Genomic DNA, 21,631 nt, shown 5'->3' with positions numbered 1-21,631 from the left:
CTTAACTTAGGTCCTCTTTTACTTAGCCGCAGTAGAGACTCTGAAGCTCAAAGGAATTCTATGAGCATCAGAGCATTTAGCGCTCCAGGCCGCGATAGAAACCTCCACCACACTTAGTAAAAGGGAAGGGGGAGTTTAATTTTGGAATTCCTGGGCAAGTTAGTCCAGTTTTCTTAAACTAATTAGGTAAAGGTGAAAGAGAAAAATCTGTATAACATAACAGAATTCTCTTCCTTACATGTAAGTTGTGCAAAAACATTACTTCCACAGTGAAATCCTAAAACTTGCACCACCCAGTAATGCCGATCACTGACGAATAATCAACAAATCTCTCCCTTTATATTGCAAATATTCCTGAAATGTTCTCCAGTCTTACGTTGATTCTCTTTCCATGCCGCAGTATGTATACAATCAGAAAATAAGATAAATAACTTTTACAATTCACAATCTCAATAGATTGTATTAAAGTTTGACATATCTGATTGAGCGGTAACATGTATTTAAGGGTACAAAAGTGAGGGTCTTCTCAGAAATCAGGCACTTATGGGACGAATTACAAGGTTTATACTGTGTGTGTGTATTTAGAGTTAGGGAATTACACTAATCTATTTGATACTTCCCTCTTGAAAAAATGGTGGAAGAGCAGTGTGATGCCATCAGCCTACACTTTGCCTACGTTGCTTCATCTGTTATGCGCCAACGGTTCCGAATTTTGCATTGATTCACGTGTTTCTTAAAGAAGAACCTAACTGAGAGCCTTCCCTTTGAAGTTCTATATCCTGGGACTAGGTGGGACCAATGGCATAGCGAGCATAGAATGGGCTCCAGGCGAAAGAATGAAGATGACCCCATCGTCTTCTCTTCCATCCCAACCTCATATCCAGCATCTCCCCTTCTACTTCCCCCTCTACAACCCCCCATCCATCATTGCCCCTCATGCCCCTTTCTGCACTGCTGCCACCCTCAGGCCAAAGCAGTAAATGGCAGTGTGGGGCCTTAGAGCTCAGCAGTTTTCAATACCAATCTCCTCCGACATGATGTCTTGGGGTATATTCTATATACGCGTACTTTGAGTTATGAGCGTTATTCAATTATGTTGCACGTGCCCAATTTGCATGCACAACTTAACTGAATAACAAGCTAATTAGCGCTGATAATTGTCACCCTAACAAGCAATTAGCGCTAATTGGATTTAAGTAAAAGTTATGTGTGTAAATTTAGGCGTGGGATCCTAGAATTTATGCACGTAATTATAGAATAAGAGGAAGCTGCGCCTAATTTAAGCAGAAGGATTTGCACCACGTTTCAGTTGGTTCAAATGGACGCATCTAAAGTTAGGCGCAATTCCTAGGAGTAAGCGCTATTTTATAAGCCATACCTAACTCTAAGCGCCATTTAGAGAGTACCAATTCAGTACCAATTTAAATGTCATATGATGAATTTACCCCTTTATGTCTGAGGGGGCAGAACCAGCAGTCACCAAGCAGTTGGGGGCTCTTCTACTTGCCAGTCTGGGCAGAAGAGTTGACCCCCTACCATTGAGCAGCCCCTAACTTTTTGCCAGGCTCGCCCTTGGGTAGGACCTTGGCTAGAATTCGGACCTAGTGTCATTTTAAAGTCAGTGAACATCAATAGAGAAGCCCCACAGATCAAATTCCAGCTACTTTATCTTATCGGAAAAGCCTGTTGTTTTTTTTCAACTGGCCACAGAAAGCCAGAGAGCTCAATGTCAGATGCTCACTCTAGCCATTATAACTACAGCATTTAACCAAAAGTAGCAAATTAATGATCCACAGGACTTTTTGTTCACAAAAAGTCAAAAGCAACATTGCTTCTTGCTAAAGACCCAGTTTCTTCGGGGCATCGTTATTTTGAGTCTTTCACTTTGCCAACCAAGTAACTGCTAAATATTTGACTGCTACGGATTCAAGTGAACCCCCTTTTGAAACTTCAATTAAACAATCAGTTAGAAGCATTGAACTTACAAGCAAAGCTGTTATTTGGAAAGTATTGATCAGCTGCCATAGTATTGCTTTCTAGTTTACTGGGAAATTAAAGCAACTGGCACCTCAGGGAAAACCAGGGCCACGCTAGATATTTTTCTGATCCAGATGCCCACGATTAATTAAAATCACAGCCCTATGCACATGCCGTCAGTCATTTCCACTGTGATAGTTAAATATCACATTTTGGGGAGCATATTTTGACCCAGCAAAAGCTGTCTCTGATTGATACAAAAGAGTAAAAGCCAAGCACAAAACAGAGAACACGAATATAAGGCGAAATATGTTCTCTCTAACATGACATTGTCGCTTGGAGGCTATTTCAGGTGCCAAGTGATTGTTAAGAGAGAAAAGGAACATCTGATCTTCAACAAAAGAAAGTTTCAGTATATGGAAACAGTAAAAACTATAAATAGAAAGTGAGAACCTAAGAATTGCTGCTGCTGGGTCAGACCAGTGGTCCATCGTGTCCAGCAGTCCGCTCAGCGCCCTAACTGAGACTAGCCCTACCAGCATACTTTCCCCTATGACAGACTCCAGAAGAGCCCATTTGGACCTGATTTTATAACACGATGTTTACATGTTTCAAGGATGCCTCTTAAATAAAAGCATGAAATCACTAATCAAAACCACAGGTCAAACCCTGGGTATCAGAATCCAAATCAAAACATATCCCAGATGAAATTAAAAATATTTCTAAAGCTTTACACCTTATTTCCTCATGGGATTTTGTAAGGAAGACAAGAAATATAATCAGTCCAATGTTATTTTTCTGAATGATAGGGCCAGATTCTGTAATGGGTGCCTATTACATGTCATTCACACTTAGGCACTCATTCATTACAGAATTGCGCCTAACTTAAAACTTAGGTGCTTATAATGTAGGGCCAGGATTTTAAAGGCCTACATTATAGGCACCTACCGTATTTTTCGATCTATAAGACGCACCTGACCATAAGACGCACCTATGTATATTGGTTCCAAATTTTTTCTTGGTTTTTCCTCCTCTATACGTAGGTACGTTTGGTGGTAGGTAGCCCGCAGCGCCCCCCCCCCCCCCCCGCCCCCTTGATACCATTCACAGAGCAGCATGGGACCAGGCAGGAAGCGAAAAGCTCATTCTCCTGCCCTATGTGCCGCTGTGCAGCAAGAAAGCTCCTAGCAAGACCGCGCTGGGCCATCAGCATTTTAAAAAATGGGGTGGGGAGGAGGTGTTTAAAAAATTGTATTTGCTCCATAAGACGCATCTACTTTTCCACCACTTTTTTTTGAGGAAAAAGTGCGTCTTATAGAGTGAAAAATGCGGTAACTCCTTTAGAGAATCACGCCTAGCAGCACCTTTCTCCACTTTGGTATTAGGTGCCTAGCTTTTGTAGAATCACGCAGAAGAAGATAGGCACATATCTCCCAATTTAATTTTATTTTGTAATTATGGGCTTCAATTATGAACTTGTTAAAGATCATTATTATTAAAGCCAATTTGCTAATTAACCCCTCCCTCCCTGCCTCTTTTACAAAACCGCGATAGTGATTTTTAGCGCAGGCTGGCATGCTGAATGCTCTGCACTTCTTCCGACGCTCATAGGAACTCTGTTGGTGTCGGGAGCAGCGCAGAGCGTTCAACGCGCCGGCCTGCGCTAAAAACTGCTAATGCGGTTTTGTAAAAGGGAGGGTAGCTAAGATAGGTGCTTCACTTTAGGCACTGTTTATAGCAGGGGTCCCCAAAGTCCCTCCTTGAGGGCCGAGTCCAGTCGGGTTTTCAGGATTTCCCCAATGAATATGCATTGAAAGCAGTGCATGCACATAGATCTCATGCATATTCATTGGGGAAATCCTGAAAACCTGACTGGATTCAGTCCTCAAGGAGGGACTATAAGACCCCCTGGTCTAGATCAGGGGTGGGCAACTCCGGTCCTCGAGGGCCAGAATCCAGTCGGGTTTTCAGGATTTCCCCAATGAATATGCATGAGATCTATGTGCATGCACTGCTTTCAATGCATATTCATTGGGGAAATGCATATTCATTCTCCTACCCTTCCAACATGGATTCAGACCCAACTATAGCACTGAATCTCTTTTATCCTCTTTAATTTCAAAGGTCCAACTACTCCACGCCTGCAACAAGTTCGCTGTCCTTCTTCAATTCGACCTCTCTGCTGCTTTCGACATTGTCCACCACGACATACTAATCCTCCAACTTTCCGATATTGGCATAAACTCCACAGTCCTAGATTGGTTCTCAAAATTCTTACGCTCCCGCTCCTACTTCGTCAACATGAATGGCACCTCATCCTCTCCTTGGAAACCGCTCTGCAGAGTCCCCCAGGGTTCACCTCTATCCCCGATTCTTTTCAATGTCTATATGTCCTCCCTGAAACTCCTCCAACTTTCTACCACTGCGACACTCTACACCTACGCCGACGACATCCTTGTCCTTCTCGAAACTGACTCGAACCTCACCAACCTCTCTGAAAACATCTCAACCTGCATAACTAATCTCCAATCCTGGGCTCTCTCCGTTCAGATGAAACTAAATGAGACCAAAACAAAACTTCTCTGGCTTGGCCCAAAATTGGATCATCTACCCTCCCTCATCCCTCTTTCCTCTGGCTCCAATCTACAGCTTGAGCACTCTAGCAAAGTTCTGGGAATCACCATTGACTCTACATTGTCCTTTAACGACCACATCAACTCCCTAGTAAAAAAATGCTTTTTCAATCTTCATATGTTAAGGAAAATCAGATCCTGCTTCCACCAGCATCATTTCGCTGTCCTTGTCCAATCCATCATTCTCTCCAGACTTGACTACTGCAATTCCATCTACCTAAGCCTAACAAAGAAAAATCTTATCAGACTCCAACGGATTCAGAACACCGCAGCTAAACTAATCTTCACAAAAGGCAAATTCGACCATGTCTCCCCGCTTCTGTCTAAGCTTCACTGGCTCCCAGTCTTCCTCAGGGTTCGTTACAAATGTGCCTGTCTTACCTTCAAATCTCTTCACGGCATCCTTCCTCCCCTCTTTCCTTTATCTTGGCTCTCGAACACTCATTCCACCAGATCCACTCAGAAATTCAAACTATCCTTCCCTTCTCTAAATGGCATCTCTCATACAGGAAAGCTCGGAACATCCCTCCTCTTCAGGATCACCGAGCTATGGAACAGCTTTACTGCCCATCTCCGGTGTTCGACCTCCCTCCAACACTTCAGAAAACATCTGAAAACCTGGCTTTTCGCCAAAATGTAACTTCCCCCTCCCTTCCCCCCTCACCTTCCTACTTACCAAACCCTCCTTCCTTCCATTGGAGTTCCTTTCTTTGTTTTTAATTCCTGTAAACCGTGTCGAGCTCCACTTCTGTGGAGATGACGCGGTATATAAACTTAAGGCTTAGTTTAGTTTTAGTTTAGTTTAATATGCATTGAAAGCAGTGCATGCACATAGATCTCATGCATATTCATTGGGGAAATCCTGAAAACCTGACTGGATTCGGCCCTTAAGGAGGGACTTTGGGGACCCCTGGTTTATAGAATGTCCCATTTAATATATATGTAGTGAAATATTTGTTTCATGACACTCTTGAGCAGTTTAATTTTATCATTGTACCCCTAGCAGAACCCAAATTTAGTGTGGTATTTTGAATTGATTTGTGCTACCTGATTTCTTCAAGCAACCTCACAGTCTGAAATTGTTGCAGCCCCCAAAGGACAAGAGCATTAATGGTGCTTTAGTAGGGTACCGAATTCATTACCGGGAGCTGGAATCTGAGAATGGTCCAGAGGCCAAATCAAAAACCATTCCAAACCCATCGGCCTTGCAAGCAGAGCTAACAGGTATGTATCCAGCATGTCCTGCTGATGACTCTACATTGTTTAAACGGGGCTAACGATCAGTTATGTATTAGCGAAACATATGCACTATGGGAATGAGATGAATTAACACACTCTAGAATGGGTTGACATGCTTAATGGGGCTCTTTCTCAAAACTGCACACTTAATGCAGATTAAAAAGGCATTCCGCAGGACGTGCTCAGGCTTTCTTGCACTAAATGCAAAATTAGCGCACAATAATCTGGGCACTAAAAATTGGGTGAGGGGGGCAGTGAGTTGGAATTCCTGTGCTACATTAGGGATACCAACTGATTACTATGTGGCAGTGAATGCTCATATGGTAATTTTTTTTATAATGGCTGTGTAACATAGTAGATGACGACAGATAAAGACCCAGTCTGCCCAATCTGATTCAATTTAAATTTTTTTAATTTTTTCTTCTTAGCTATTTCTGGGCAAGAATCCAAAGCTCTACCCAGTACCGTGCTTGGGTTCCAATTGCTGAAATCTCCGTCAAAACCTACTCCAGCCCATCTAAACCCTCCCAGCCATTGAAGCCCTCCCCAGCCCATCTTCCCCCAAATGGCCATATACAGACACAGACCGTGCAAGTCTGCCCAGTACTGGCCTTAGTTCAATGTTTAATATTATTTTAGTTGTGGCAAAAACGGCCTTAGCACACCTGAAACCTCCAAAAGGGTACACAAAGGCCATTTTTGCTGCAGCTTAGTAAAAGGTCCCTCTAAAGACCCATTTACTAAAGTGTTGGATATTTAGGTCCTCTTTTACAAAGGCGATTATCATGGCGGGATTCAATAGGCGTCAGAGCGTTTGCCGAGTGGCAGCCGCTACCACGCCTTTGTAAAAGGGGAGGTTAATACCCTACTCACCATGTGTTTTTGTGTTAACAGCTAATGTAGCATATGGACTGTTACAAACAAACCAAAACTGCAGATATATACAACGATGTAGGCAAAATTTATTGTGACAACCAAAGTATATTTAAAAACCTTTTTACCAAACAAGGGACCCAACACGGTCCGTGTTTCGGACAACCTTCATCAGGGGTCCATGGTAGAAAAGGGAAAAAGCATATGTCACAAAAAATTATGTTGAAAAATACCATAAAAACAAACAGATAATGTGTCACGCCGAGAGTCACTAAATATTGTAAAATATTGACTCTAGTGAGATTTTACAATATTTAGTGACTCTCGGCGTGACACATTATCTGTTTGTTTTTATGGTATTTTTCAAAATAATTTTTTGTGACATATGCTTTTTCCCTTTTCTACCATGGACCCCTGATGAAGGTTGTCCGAAACACGGACCGTGTTGGGTCCCTTGTTTGGTAAAAAGGTTTCTAAATATACTTTGGTTGTCACAATAAATTTTGCCTACATCGTTGTATATATCTGCAGTTTTGGTTTGTTTGTTCCTAGTTGGTTTTTTCACTGCAGACAAGGTTGGACCCCCTTTTTTCCTCTTGGTTCTGTTGCATATGGACTGTTAGCATTAATCCTTTATGGGAGATAAAATTGTGTTTTATTCTGAGGTTTGCTTTTAAAAAATGAAACAAAACAAGACATGTGGCAGGAGACGCTCACCCTGAGTGGTAAATTTTTGATTTATTTTCCTTGCACGCATTGTTCAGCTTAGAAGAAACCCTTACGGTTTCTTTGAACCTGTTCAGTTACAGCATTTTCTAGATCATCGAGTCCCTCTTGAATGAGCCTGAAGCTGAGGTGGGAAGGTCATTGGATGCTTGTGTGATTTGTGTTCCAATTTCATTTTCAACTATGAGCCCTCCTAAGGTTTCGATATTCTTCAGTCCGTTCAGTTTGTGGTCTGTTTTTCTGCATATTTCTTTTAAATTATAACAATTGTTTTTCTGTGTGATGATGTCAGAGGAGTTATTTCTGTAATCAAAATTCTCTTGGGGTAAGAATGAAAATTGATAAATAAAAAATGGTATGAACTAATTTCCATGCTAATAATATGGAAAGTAACTCTGTTACGGGACAAGGGGGGTGGGGTTTAATATGCCACCTCTCTGTGATGACAATCAATGCGGTATACAAGTTACTATGGGCTAGATTCACTTACTTGACTCTTCATGCCCGATCTGTGCAGGCCCAAACAATTCATCAAACAAAAAAATTAAAATAGGGGCGATTGGAGGAACGCCTCCCTCCGACTGCACGGATCACTAGTGTGCGATCCTGACGCATGCACAGACCATCTGCTTTCCCTGTAGATGGTCTGTGCATATGTTTGGTGTTCGTTTTGCTGGGCTTTTTTTTTAATGTTTTTTTGCTGGCCCTGACTCTCCTGCTCTGGGATAGGATGAGCAGTGGTTGCTGAGTTCTAAAGTCCGTGAGAGCAGAGAGGCCGGCTTACAGTCCTGAGTACTTTATGGTGGCTGGATTGCCCTGGCAGTTATCTCACGCTCCGTCTGGTGTTTTGTTAACCTGTGTGCAGACGCTGGCGCTCTCAGAAGGGCAGCAGAGAGCAGGAGAGTCGGGGCGGCAAGAGCAGCGCGGCAGAGATGGGCTGCAGGGCTGGGATTTCAGGCCGAGGACAGTCGGAAAGAACGTTTACGACTGGTCCCCAGCAGTCGCTTCTGGTGTTGATCAGCCAACCCAGTCGGTTTCAAAAATTTCTTTAGTGAATCGCGTCCCTGCCTACTTTGCATGCCGTTTCCCTCATTTGCATGCACGGATCGGAATTGGATCGGCACAGAGGTAAGTGAATCGGGCCAGAGTAAAATCGGGTCGCAAACCGATCAGTACACAATCGGTTTGCTTAGTGAATGTAGCTCTATATACAGGTACTTATTTTCTACCTGGGGCACTGGAGGGTTAAGTGATTTGCTCAGAGTCACAAGGAGCGGCAATCCCCAGATTCTCAGGCCACTGCACTAACCATTAGGCTACTCGATGGTTGTGGCATCTATTCAAGCCTCTTCTTTAAAGAAAAGTAAGTGCCTACATTTCTTTATAGAATCTTAGTGCAAGTGGCTGAAAACATACTTAAGTGGCTGAAAACATACTTAAGTGGCTGAAAACATACTTACATTTAAAGGCTGCTCACCTATAATAGCCCCACTGCAGGAGTAAATGCCCTGCTTGGAAGTTAACTCAAACACACCCTAAATTTTAGCTTTTTACAATCTATACGTGTGCCTATGCACTCTGCCCAAACTCCACCCGTGCAGTCACCCAATGAAGAGTCCACTTATAGAATTTCCACTGTCCATATAGTGAAGCATTTTTATTTAAGACAGAGGAAAAGCTGTCTTAAATTAAACCGCTCAGCCCTGTGGATAGCAGCTGAATATTATAGCAACATGACAGCGGTCTGCCCTACCCCGCCATCCATTATCTCTTGTCCCACGCTATCTTGAATTCATATAGACTTCATCTCCTCCACCGGGAGACTATGCCGCGCATCTACCACCCTTTCTGTAAAGAAGTATTTTCTTACATTACTCCTGAGCCTATCACATCTCAACTTCATCCTAAGCCCTCTCCTTCTGGAATTTTTCTTAATTTGAAAAAGATTCACCTCCTATACCTTAATGCCAAGGAGATATTTAAACGTCGCTATCATATCCCCTCTCTCCCGCCTTTCCTCCATATTAAGTTCTCTAAGTCTGTCCCCATACGATTTATGACAAAGGCCACTAACCAATTTTTTAGCAGCCCTCTGGACTGAATCCATTCTATTTATATCTTTTTGAAGATGCGGTCTCCAAAACTGCGCAGAGCGGTTAGCAGTCTGCACTTGTATTTAATGCTACTGACTATACAGACGGCATGGAATATATGTGTTTTTGGACACTGAAACCATGGGGGGGGGGAATTCAGGAAATGTCATCCAAAATTGAATGCTACAGGCTATTCTATAAAGAGGGTGTGCCCTTTACAGAATAGAGTTTGGTGCAGATCCAGCACCTAATTTTTGGGGCCCCTACCTATGCCTACTAAAAGCATGCGTAAATGCTGGGCCCCACCTTAACCTTTTCCTGTCGTGTGTCCCGGGTGATGGGACATTCCAAAAATGTCGTTGCCATCGTATGTCCCATACTAATAAAGAGCCAGGAACACAAAATATTTGAATTTACAGACTTATGACTTATTTACATTATGTTTACAATAGCCGTAAATGATAACGGTGAATAACACAAAACTTTGCTAAAATAATTACAACTGGAACCAGCGTAACGTAAAATTTATTACGATAGGAAAAGGTTAAGTGTGCATCTGGTGAATTCTGTAATTCCAAACACCACCTTTTGAAATGCTCATGGCCATGCCCCCTTTTCAAGAGTTAGGCTTCAAGCCTTAAACAATAGCTGTGAGCGCCAATTCTCATCGATACCAGTTAACTGCTGTTATTGGTTGTTAGCACCCCAAAGAGCGCACTAGCCTAAATTTTGGTGTGAAATTTTGGGGCTATATATAGAATCTAGGAGTGTTTGTGAACATAAGCAGTGCCTCCGCTGGGTCAGACCTGAGGTCCATCGTGCCCAGCAGTCCGCTCACCCAACGGCCCAACAGGTCTAGGACCTGTGCAGTAATCCTCTATCTATACCCCTCTATCCCCTTTTCCAGCAGGAAATTGTCCAATCCTTTCTTGAACCCCAGTACCGTACTCTGCCCTATTACGCTCTCTGGAAGCGCATTCCAGGTGTCCACCACATGCTGGGTAAAGAACTTCCTAGCATTCGTTTTGAATCTCTCCCCTTTCAACTTTTCCGAGTGTCCTCTTGTTCTTTTATTTTTCAAAAGTTTGAAGAATCTGTCCCTCTCTACTCTCTCTATGCCCTTCATGATCTTGTAAGTCTCTATCATATCCCCTCTAAGTCTCCTCTTCTCCAGGGAAAAGAGACCCAGTTTCTCCAATCTCTCAGGTTATGTGTGTGTATTTGCCTTTAAATACTTTTAACCTGTCTTTGGGCTAGATTCACTAAGGACATGGATTGGATCGGATCCATGAGAGATCTGATTAGTGTCTGGGGGGGGCTGATTCACAAATCGTCCTCATGCAAATGAGGGTGAACGGAATCACGCCCTCTTCCGACCGCTGGGATCGCCCTATAGCGATCCCGACACATTTGCAGACCATCTGTAGATGGCCTGCGCATGCATCTAAGAGCCGTGACCTTTTTTTTTTTTTTTTTACTTTTTTACTAGCCCAGCGAGCCTGTGGTTTTAACCCACTTTAAACCCGTGGGTTAAAACCACGGGCTCGCACTACGGGGGAAAGCCAAGGCAAGGAGTAGGAGAGCAGATTCGGGGAGTCGGGGCAAGGAGTAGGAGAGCAGATTCGGGGGCAGAGAGTCAGGGCAAGGAGCAGGAGAACAGATTCAGGGAGTTGGGGCAAGGAGCAGGAGAGCAAATTCGGGGGCAGAGAGTCAGGGCAAGGAGCAGGAGAATAGATTCAGGGAGTCGGGGCAAGGAGCAGGAGAGCAGATTCGGGACAGAGCAGGGTGGCAAGAGAAAATCGCAGCAGAGAGTCAGGGCAGAGTGAGCAGGAGAGTTGGGGGCAGAGAGCTGGAAAGACAGCAGGCAGAGCAGGAGATGGCAGTCAGAAAGAAGTTAACGACTGGTCCCCAGCAGTCGCTTGTTTGTGATCGGCCAGCCCAGTCGATATTGCAGGGTTTTTGTTTGTGAATCACTGCCTGCCATCATTTCAATGCCGTTCCCCTCGTTTGCATGCGCGGATCGGAGGATGATCGGGACGGAGGTTAGTGAATCGGGTCGGAGGGAAATCAGGTCGCAAAGGGGTCGCAAACACGATCGTTTTGCTTAGTGAATCTAGCCCTTTATTGCTTATAAACCCTTATAATCGGCCTTTCTTATATGAAATGGAATACTGAGCTGATATATTTTCCCATTCCATGTATTTCCACAATTCTCTTTGAAAGCAGTGCTTTAAATAGGTTCCAGGAGAGTGATAAGATCTGATTGCCCTTCAAGGCATTAGCCTCCGTGTTCACTACATCAGTTTCTTCTGTGTTGCAAAAACTATTTCCCTGCACTGTGACATGTTTTCTGCTTTGCTTAACCAGAATAGCCCAAAGCTGCCACAAGACACTGAGCACAAGCTCAGCCCTAATATCATATGAATTAGCATGTAAGTGTGCACTGCCATCTTATTGAACACTTTGAGTTAATTTTCCAACTCATTTCTGTGGTTAAAAGAGCACTTCACTCACAGAAATGCTGAATATTGCATGCCTATCTGGAAATTCAATGCCAGAGCCTGGATAAAACCCAGCATTGAATTTCCAAGGGTAACACTAATCACCACTAGTTGAATAGTGGGTCCATAATTTATTTATTTTTTTCTTCTGAAAACTCCCAACACTGTCCCAGGAACACTTCTTCAAAATGCAGAGACACTTAAACCCAGAGAGGCCCTCCACATGCACAGCTCCCTACGACAAGATGAACAATTTTGTAAAAATCTCTTTCTGGGTGTGAAGTGCTCTTTTACCCACAGAAATGTGTTGGCAAATTGCACTCAAAGTGTTCAATAAGAAGGCAGTGCACACTTGTATGCTAATTCATATGATATTAATGCTGAGTTTGTGGACCCACTATTCAGCTAGTGGTAATTAGCGGTATTATCTGTGGAAATTCAGTGCTGGGCTCTATCCAGGCTCTGGTATTGAATTTCCAGATATACAGAGCTGGTGAAAACAGCCGGTTACATGTGATATTCAGCTCTTAGGCTATGATGGGCTGCATAAAAATAAGACCTAAATACCAGTTCACCACTGTTCATGTGTTCAAATCACGTAGTTCCTCAGAATGCCACACAATAGAATTGTGTGGTAGCCGTCCTCACCGGAACTTTTTAATATGTGAAAGATTTGAACTAGTGTGCAATTATTTGCATAATATAATTTATAACGTGTCAGTGCTATCTAAAAGCAAACATTTTAAGATAATCTGTGCATAGAGTTGACTTAGCTTTAGAACCGGGTCTGCCTCATTCCCCACCGACGCGTTTCAAGTTTTTCTTCAGGGTCGGGGACATGAAGAACAGAATTGTCCGGGATTTGTAGTATAATGCTAATCCATAGTGATACTATCCGGTGAGGACGGCTACCACACAATTCTATCGTGTGGCATTCTGAGGAACTACGTGATTTGAACACATGAACAGTGGTGAACTGGTATTTATTGCTTAATAATTAGAATTTGGTGCCTTTTCCTGTTTTAAAAATAAGACCGACATTTATACAGTTACCTTGGCCAGTTAAATGCCAGATATTAAAATTTAACTGGCCAAGTGTGGATGCTGCCCGTGGAATGCTTAAGACAGGTGCCATAACCAGTGAGTTCATGATAGCCAATCAGCTGGCGGCTCTGCATGAACAGGAGCAAAAAAAAGTCACTCCTGCCGCATTTCACTACTAGACCACCATGGATACTAAAGGTACACAGGGGGAGGTGGGAGGGAGGTACAAATTCTTAGAATCGGCTGGGACAAGAGGCGGGAGGGATCCTTCCTGTCCCAGCCACTGCTGGGCCACCACGTCTCATGGCAGGCCCAGTGAAGGCCTGTAAGTCCTCAGGAGGGAAGGGGGACGGGGGACAGGGAACAGAACCTGGCAGGCAGGGTGCAGAGACTGCCAGGGGCAGGAGTGAGTAAGGGGGCTGGATGCAGAGCTTGGCAGAGCAACAAGGAAAAAGGAACAGGGTGCAGAGCGGTCCCGGTCATTCGCGGTATTTTCCGACTGCGAACCGCCGACAAGGAGAGAGCAGCCGGAGCGCCGGCGAGTGCAGGAAATCACTCGCTGTGTGCTCCGACCGCCTCTACCTGCTGTGACACGCAGCTCCTGATTGGTAAAGCCCGACTTAGTGCAGGAAGAGGCGGTCAGAGCTTACAGCGAGTGATTTCCTGCACTTGCCGGCTCTCCGGCTGCTCTCTCCTGCCTCTTCCGCTGCCTTCTCCAGTCTCCCCCATGAAAAACCGTATTTGCAGTTTTTCAAGATTCGCGGGGGGTCCTGGAACGGAACCCCCGCGAATATCGGCGGAGTACTGTATACGGTAGTTATTATTCATTGTCCAGCCACCGATGAAAGTATAACTTGATTTGAACATTGGCTTGATTGTTTTAAAAGCATTGTCAATTAATAGCGATACCACATAATTCTATAGCCAGCTTGGAGCCAAGAATATTTGGTTATGTCATGCATAATTAAAATGTGGGTCTCATATAAGCAGAAGTGCCTGCTGGATCTTTTTGTGCCATTAGATTTCTCCTTGCAGACAGCTTGTTACCCACTAGCGTGTACCTAAATGCTAAATCTTTGCCTGCTTTTCCTTTCTCCTTGCTCTCTTCCTGCATGTGTCAGTTTATTCTCGGCACGCTCTGTAAGTTAAGAAATTGCTGCCCCCTGGCCAAGGAGAAAGAGTATCAGGAGGATTCAGGCTGCCCATTTCAGACTGTGCTCAAATAATGATTGTTGGAGGAAGGATCATCTACGGCACTCTGAAACCACAGAAAATAAATGATATTCTGCACGTACTGACACTTTCTGAATTGTATCTATAAAATCTGGAATTTTCCTCTTGCAGTACACCTCAATAAATGTTCCCTTGCTTCTGGAATGTCAGTGTAGATTCAGTAAGAGATAACTACAGCTTACAGAAGCTATTTAAAATTGCAGAGTGCGGAGCATCCAGGGGAGTGCAACTAATTGATCTCAGCACTGTAACTTTTCAGAAATGAAGAAATACAAGAAGTATGAAGTTCAAATGACAGCCTACAACATCGTTGGCGAAAGTCCACCTAGCTCACCTGTTGAAGTCTTTGTTGGAGAAGCAGGTAACGATAGGTCAATGAAAAATGACTGATATCAAAACAATCAATGCACCATCAGAATGGAACCACAGAGATTTTTCTGAGAGTTACAGCAAGTCAAAATTGTATTAAAATGTCTGGATAGGTGGCTCCCATCTTTGCTTATCACAGCTAAAAATGTCTTACAGCGGGGTGCCCTCAGGTGTTATGCTGTAATTTTGGGATCAATGCACTTATGGGATGTATCAATAGAAGCTTCGTTAGCCGCAAATCTGAAGTCATAATGCCACTGTACAGAACCATGGTGAGACCTCATCTGGAGTACTGTGTGCAATTCTGGAGGCCACATTACCGTAAAGACGTGCTTAGAGTTGAGTCGGTTCAGCGGATGGCCACTAGGATGATCTCGGGGCTCAAGGGTCTCTCGTACGAAGAAAGACTAAACAAATTGCAGCTCTACACTCTAGAGGAGCGCAGGGAGAGGGGGGACATGATTGAGACATTTAAATACATCACGGGACGTGTCGAGGTGGAAGAAGACATCTTCTTTCTCAGGGGACCCTCGGTCACAAGGGGGCATCCATTCAAACTCAGAGGAGGGAAATTCGATAGTGACATAAGGAAGTATTTCTTCACAGAAAGGGTTGTAGATCACTGGAACAAGCTTCCAGAGCAGGTGATCAAGGCCACCAGCGTTATTGACTTTAAGAATAAATGGGATGCCCTAGTAGGATCCTTGCGAGGGTCGAGTTAAGGAACTAGGTCATTAGTACTCAGACTTAATGGGGTGGGTCAGTAGAGTGGGCAGACTTGATGGGCTATAGCCCTTTTCTGCCGTCATCTTTCTATGTTTCTATGTTTCTACCCCAGTGCTAAAAATAAAAAATTGTAGTGGCGGGGTGGGTCTGGGGGCATAACATAAGAAATTTATTTATATACCATAAAACCGTAAAGTTCTATGAGGTTAACAAAACCTCATAAGATAAACTGAGCAATCTCAGAGAAGTACAAAACATTAGGGAGCTCATAATCGAAAAAGAAATACATCTAAAAACCCGCCCAAATTGGACTTGCATGACCTAAAAGACAGGCCGTCCAAGTGCCGATAATCGAAACGGGTTTTTAGACGTATCCGGAGACTTTTTAGGCCTCTGAATCCCGCTGAGCACCCAGAGCTGAAAGTGGTGTTTTTGAAGGAGTAGTTAGGGCGGGTTGTGAAAGGCATATGGGCCGACCTAGACTTAGTCTTACTGCAGGGATAATTGAAGGTTTACAAGGCTGCCTGGACGGAACTTATACGTTGTGACTTAAGCAATCTAAAAACAGGTCTAAGTGCCCAGAAGGTATCCAAAATGACCATATAACACTGCAGTCACAAAGTACAGACCCCCACACACTTTCCCAATGATCACTGACACATACACACACCTGCCATAAAAATTGAAATAAAAACGTACATTCCTGCCTCCGAACATCAGCACCTGGCATAAGAAAGCCTAGTAGAGCTGCAGAGAGCTGGCTTAAGTAGTCTGGGGGTGGGCTATTGAACCATAGAGAGGAGGACCCAGGCCCATAAGCCACTCTAACCACTGCGTTCATGATTTAAAATGCGAGTCCACAAAAAAAAACCCAAAATACTACTTTACTTCCATATAGGTGGCATCTGCAGCCATAAGGGCTATTGGGGTTGTAGACAGATGGGTATGTTGCCAACTTCTCCCCTTAGTACGAAGAGTTTCAGTCTTTGGTAACCAGAGCTGAGATTGTGATGTCACAATGCCCTTATTCCACCAATAAGAGCCAACCTCATCAATGATGTCACAATAGGTTGATTGTAAAGGGAAAAGGACTTGATATACTGCTTTTAATCAATGTGGTTTACATATTTTAGACAGGTACATTGGAACCTTGGTTTACGAGCATAATTCGTTCCAGAAGCATGCTCGTAAACCAAATTGCTCGTATATCAAAGCAAGTTTCCCCATAGGAAGTAAGGGAAACTCGCTTTGATTGGTTCCACCTCCTCCCCCCTCCCCCCCTTGAGGCCACCGATGCTGCTCCATACCCTTCCCCGCGATCCGGCATCCCCCCCCCCCCCGAGCATGGCAATGACATCCCTTACCCCGACTGGGCACCAGTGCCAGTGCCTGAAGATCCTCCCTCTTCTAGCGCGGCCTGGGCTGGGCGGTGCGTCGGAGATCCTCCCTCTTCTGGGCTGGGCCGGGCTGGATTGGCTTTGAGCATTTGCGCATGTTCAAAGCCTTCTGGTCTCGCTCTTTCCGAGATTCTGAATCTGAGAATCTTGGAGAGAGCGAGACCAGAAGGCTTTGAGCATGCGCAAATGTTCAAAGCCAGCCCAGCCCAGAAGAGGGAGAATCTCCGACGCACCGCCCAGCCCGGGCCACGCTAGAAGAGGGAGGATCTTCGGGCACCGGCGCCCAGTCGGGGTAAGGGATTTCATTGCCGTGCTCGGGGGGAGATGTAGGATTGCGGGGGGATGCCGGATCGCTGGGGGGGGATGCCGGATCGCGGGGGGGGGGGGGCGCTCGTACAGTGAGGCAAGCTCGGTTTACGAGGCACCAAGTTTGTAAATGTTTTGCTCGTCTTGCAAAACACTCGCAAACCGGTGCACTCGTAAACCGAGGTATCACTGTACTTATTTTGTACCTGTTAAGTGATTTGCTCAGAGTCAAAAAGAGCTGCATTGGGAATTGAACTCACAACCTCAGGGGGCTGAGGCAGCTGCTCCACTTTTAGGCCTCCACTCATGCATCTAGCCAATATAGGCACCTAACTTAAGCCCTCTTTTACTAAATGCTCTGACGCTGCTCCGACGCTCGTAGAATTCTGTGCGCCTCAGGCTACAGTAGAAATCTCTACCGTGGCTTAGTGTAAGGGGGTTTAATTGGTTAATAGGCTTAATTGGCGCTGATTGGATCAGTTCTACTAGACTCATGACATGGCAGCACTCACCCAGAAAAATGACTTCCATTCTGTCTGGTTAAAACCAACAAGATTTGATTTCTTTGCTGGCATTGATGCCGCTTCATTACTCTCAAGTTTGTGACTTCAGACGTAACTTGCACCTAACAGAAATATTGTTATCTTTTTCACTTACTCAATCAAAAAATTGACATAAAAAGAGCACTTAAATGGTAAAGTCTCAGCCAAATTTATCACCTTTTGCTGCACAGTTGAACAACTTCACTCAAAAAGAAATTTGACGGAAACCAGAAGCAGCCCCATAATGGGCCTAAAGTCACAAAGAAAATCGGATGGGTGTCTCTAAAATATCACTACATAAAGTAACTAGACATTATATTACTCATCCTATATAATAAAACCCTAGCCGCGTATGCGCACTCCCACCTGCGTGTTCCGTTTTCCCTGTTCCGTGAGATGTAGGTCCGTGGTGGTAGTGCGCATGCGCGGGTCCCCAGCCTTACAGCACCTAACTACACTCGCCGGCAGGACTGGCTGCCAGCGCTGGACTCCCTGCTCTGGTAAAAGTAAGTTCTTTGCCTTGTCGCCCCTCCCCCCTTCCCTTCCCACGGTCCCGACTCCAGCAGCATCTGCATCTCTCTACACACGCTGCTTCGGGGCCGTAGAAGGCCCCGAAGCAGCGTGTGTACAGTGCTGCAGACGCTGCTGGAGTCGGCAGGTTTGGAGTCGGGACCGCAGAAAGGGAAGGGGGGGGCGGCGGCAAGGGACTACGAGAGCCGACCAGACTTCTAGCACCCGTTAATGTAACGGGCTAAAATACTAGTTACTGAAATAAGTAGTATATTATATTTATTTGTTTCTAAAATTTATAGACCGCCTATAACTAAGCAGTTATCAATAAAAACATTCACAATAGTTCACAACAGTACTTAACATAACACCCTTGAAACAGCCTCAAAACCAGAGGAAGTATCAATCATCAGTGGATTATATCACAGTTCAGCTCAATCCACACCGAAAATTCAGAAAAAGGCCTCAACATATAGTTTGGTCTTTAACATTTTCCTGAACTTTAACCGGTCAGAACAGGTCCTCAGGATGCCAGGGAGGTAATTCTACAATTTTATTCCTGCCACGGACATCATTTCTGCTCGAGTTTTAACATACTGAACAGTAATCTCCTTCATAGAGGTCAGTCTCATCGTAACTTTTGACCTCAATGACCTCTCCGGTTTATATACCTCCCACAGAACTTGAAAATTCACTGGCAGAAATCCATATAAACTCTGATGTATAACTGATATCAGCTTATTCATTATATTTTCAGGAAAATAATCAGTTACTCATTATTTTTAAAAGTAATATATTAGTAATACATTATTGCCCAACTCTGACAACAAGATCAATATACTGTAGACATCAGCAATAGAGAAAATACAGTGGAACCTTGGTTTACGAGCATAATTTGTTCCAGAAGCATGCTCGTAAACCAAAATACTCGTATATCAAAGCGAGTTTCCCCATAGGAACTAAGGGAAACTTGCTTGCCGCGATCCGGCATCCCCCAGGCACCCACCCACCCAATCACATTCCTTACCCCCATTTGGCACCAGCACCAACGCACAGGACATGCCGGTGCCCAAAGATAAGTACATAAGTACATAAGTAGTCGCCTCCGCCGGGGCAGACCAGAGGTCCATCCAGCCCAGCGGTGCGCTCACGCGGCGGCCCATCAGACATATTGCCTGGTCAGCGGTCCCTGACTAATTTTATGCCTACCTCTACACTTATCTCTAAACCTTCCACTGCTCTTATCTGTACCCCTCAATCCCTTTGTCTTCCAGGAACCTATCCAGGTCATCTTTGAAACCCTGTACTGTGCTATTTCTTATCACGGCCTCCGGAAGGGTGTTCCATGTGTCCACCACCCTCTGTGTGAAAAAGAACTTCCTTGCGTTTGTTTTAAACCTGTCCCCCTTCAATTTCATCGAGTGTCCCCTTGTTCTTGTGGTTTCTTTCAAATTGAAAAATCTGTCTTTGTCAACCTTTTCGATGCCCCTCAGGATCTTGAAGGTCTCTATCATATCTCCTCTGAGTCTCCGCTTTTCCAGGGAGAACAGCCCCAGCTTCTTCAGTCTGTCAGTGTATGTAAGGTTTTCCATACCCTTAATCAGTTTAGTTGCTCTTCTCTGGACTCCCTCAAGCATTGCCATGTCCTTTTTGAGGTACGGTGACCAGTACTGTACACAGTATTCCAGATGCGGGTGCACCATAGCCCGGTACAGTGGCAGGATGACTTCCTTCGTTCTGGTCGAGATACCCTTCTTAATGATACCTAACATTTGGTTTGCTTTCCTCGAGGCTGTGGCGCATTGTGCCGACGCCTTCAATGTCGTGTCTACCATCACTCCCAAGTCTCTTTCCAGATTACTGACCCCTAGCATTGATCCCCCCATTTTGTAAGTGAACATCGGGTTCCTTCTCCCTATATGCATGACCTTGCATTTCCCTACATTGCTGGGCCTTGAGCATCTGCGCATGCTCAAGGCCTTCGGGTTTCTCGGAGAGAATGGGAACCTGAAGGCCTTGAGCATGCGCAGATGCTCAAGGCCCAGCACAAAGAAAAAGGCAGATCTTTGGGCACCAGCACCGGCATGTCCTGTGCATTGGTGCCGGTGCCAAATGGGGTAAGGAATGTGATCGGATGGGTGGGAGGGTGCCTGGGGGATGCCAGATTGTGGTGGGGAGGGGGGTGCGACGCGAGCCGGGGGGGGGGGTTTGCCAGATAGTGGGGGGAGGTGCTCGTATATCGAGGCACGCTCGGTTTCCGAGGTGCCGATTTTGCAAATGTTTTGCTCGTCTTGCAAAACACTCGCAAACTTGTGCACGTGTAAACCGAGGTACCACTGTATTCAATTAATAACACATATTATGGCAGAGTATCCTACTTACAATGTTGGTACAACATACAATGAAACAGACAGAGTAAGATGTAGACCAGGGGTAGTCAGTTCTGGTCCTCGAGAGCCGTAGGCAGGTCAGGTTTTCAGGATATCCACAATAAATATGCATGAGATAGATTTGCATTTCAAGGAGGCAGTGCATGTGAATCCATCTCATACATAGTCATCGTAGATATCCTGAAAACCTGGCACTCAAGGACTGGAATTGCCTATCCCTGATACTCCTGTCTGACATGATTTTGAGGAAGCTTTTCAAAACCTGGACAAAGTTCCGGGTTTTGAAAAGCCATCTGGACCCCCGGACATGTCCTTGAAAAGGAGGACATATCCGGGAAATCTGTACGGCTGGTAACCCTCTGTGTGTCGGCATGGGAATTTCCATCTTATAAAATGATCACACAGACATGGGGTAGCCTCAGTGGGCTCAGAATCAGAGGCCCCAGGTTCAAATTCCACTTTAGCTTTTGGGGATTTTTCTTTTTAATTGTGAGCCCTCCAGGAACAGAAAAATACCTACTGATCCTGAATAACCTTCAAACCTTCACGTTTCCTTGATATTTAGGTATAGTAGGAAATTTTCTGTCCCTTGAGGACTCACAAATTTTTAAAAAAAGAGATGAAGTAAAAGATGTGAACCTTGGTCCTTTGGTTCACAGTCCACTAGACAGTGAGCAGCCTGATTACCTTGCAACTTTGCCTGTTCCATATAAACTAACACGTGCTTTGCGTTCATTGACTTTAAACAGATTAACATTACCACTTATCCATTTGGTTAGATTACAATCTACTCAAAATTCTGCCTTCTTTCCATATTTATGGAATTCCTTGCTAAGTGAACTATTCAAAATTTAGGGCCTCCTTAAAAACGTATTTATTTGGATTAGCATTTTCTTCTTAATTTTGATGCTTTTTTTTTTTCTTTCTCTCTTACCTGTCCTATAAATATTGGCATTCCTTTCTTTTAAATTCTTGTACACCGCACTGATGTTGTAACAAAGAGCGGTATGCGAAAACTAATAAACACTGCGCTATCCGTTAGGCTATTCTTTAAATCTGTACCTTCCTCTAT

At 44.5% G+C, this 21,631-nt stretch overlaps 1 protein-coding gene across 2 annotated transcripts in view; it reads left to right on the top strand.

Annotated features, from left to right (window-relative positions):
* SDK1 (sidekick cell adhesion molecule 1) overlaps window positions 1-21,631 on the top strand; it is a 1,012,418-nt gene that overhangs the window by 878,726 nt on the left and 112,061 nt on the right. For both annotated transcript variants that reach the window (XM_033963079.1, XM_033963080.1), the window contains 2 exons: window positions 5,699-5,834; window positions 14,579-14,680. In XM_033963079.1, coding sequence (XP_033818970.1) covers window positions 5,699-5,834; window positions 14,579-14,680 — 238 coding nt within the window. The remainder of the gene's footprint in view (window positions 1-5,698; window positions 5,835-14,578; window positions 14,681-21,631) is intronic.

Source organism: Geotrypetes seraphini, chromosome 11, assembly GCF_902459505.1.
Source record: "Geotrypetes seraphini chromosome 11, aGeoSer1.1, whole genome shotgun sequence".
NCBI classification, from domain to species: Eukaryota; Metazoa; Chordata; class Amphibia; order Gymnophiona; family Dermophiidae; genus Geotrypetes; species Geotrypetes seraphini.
Note: the sequence above shows the minus strand (reverse complement) of the source record. Positions and strands in the feature narration are given on the sequence as shown.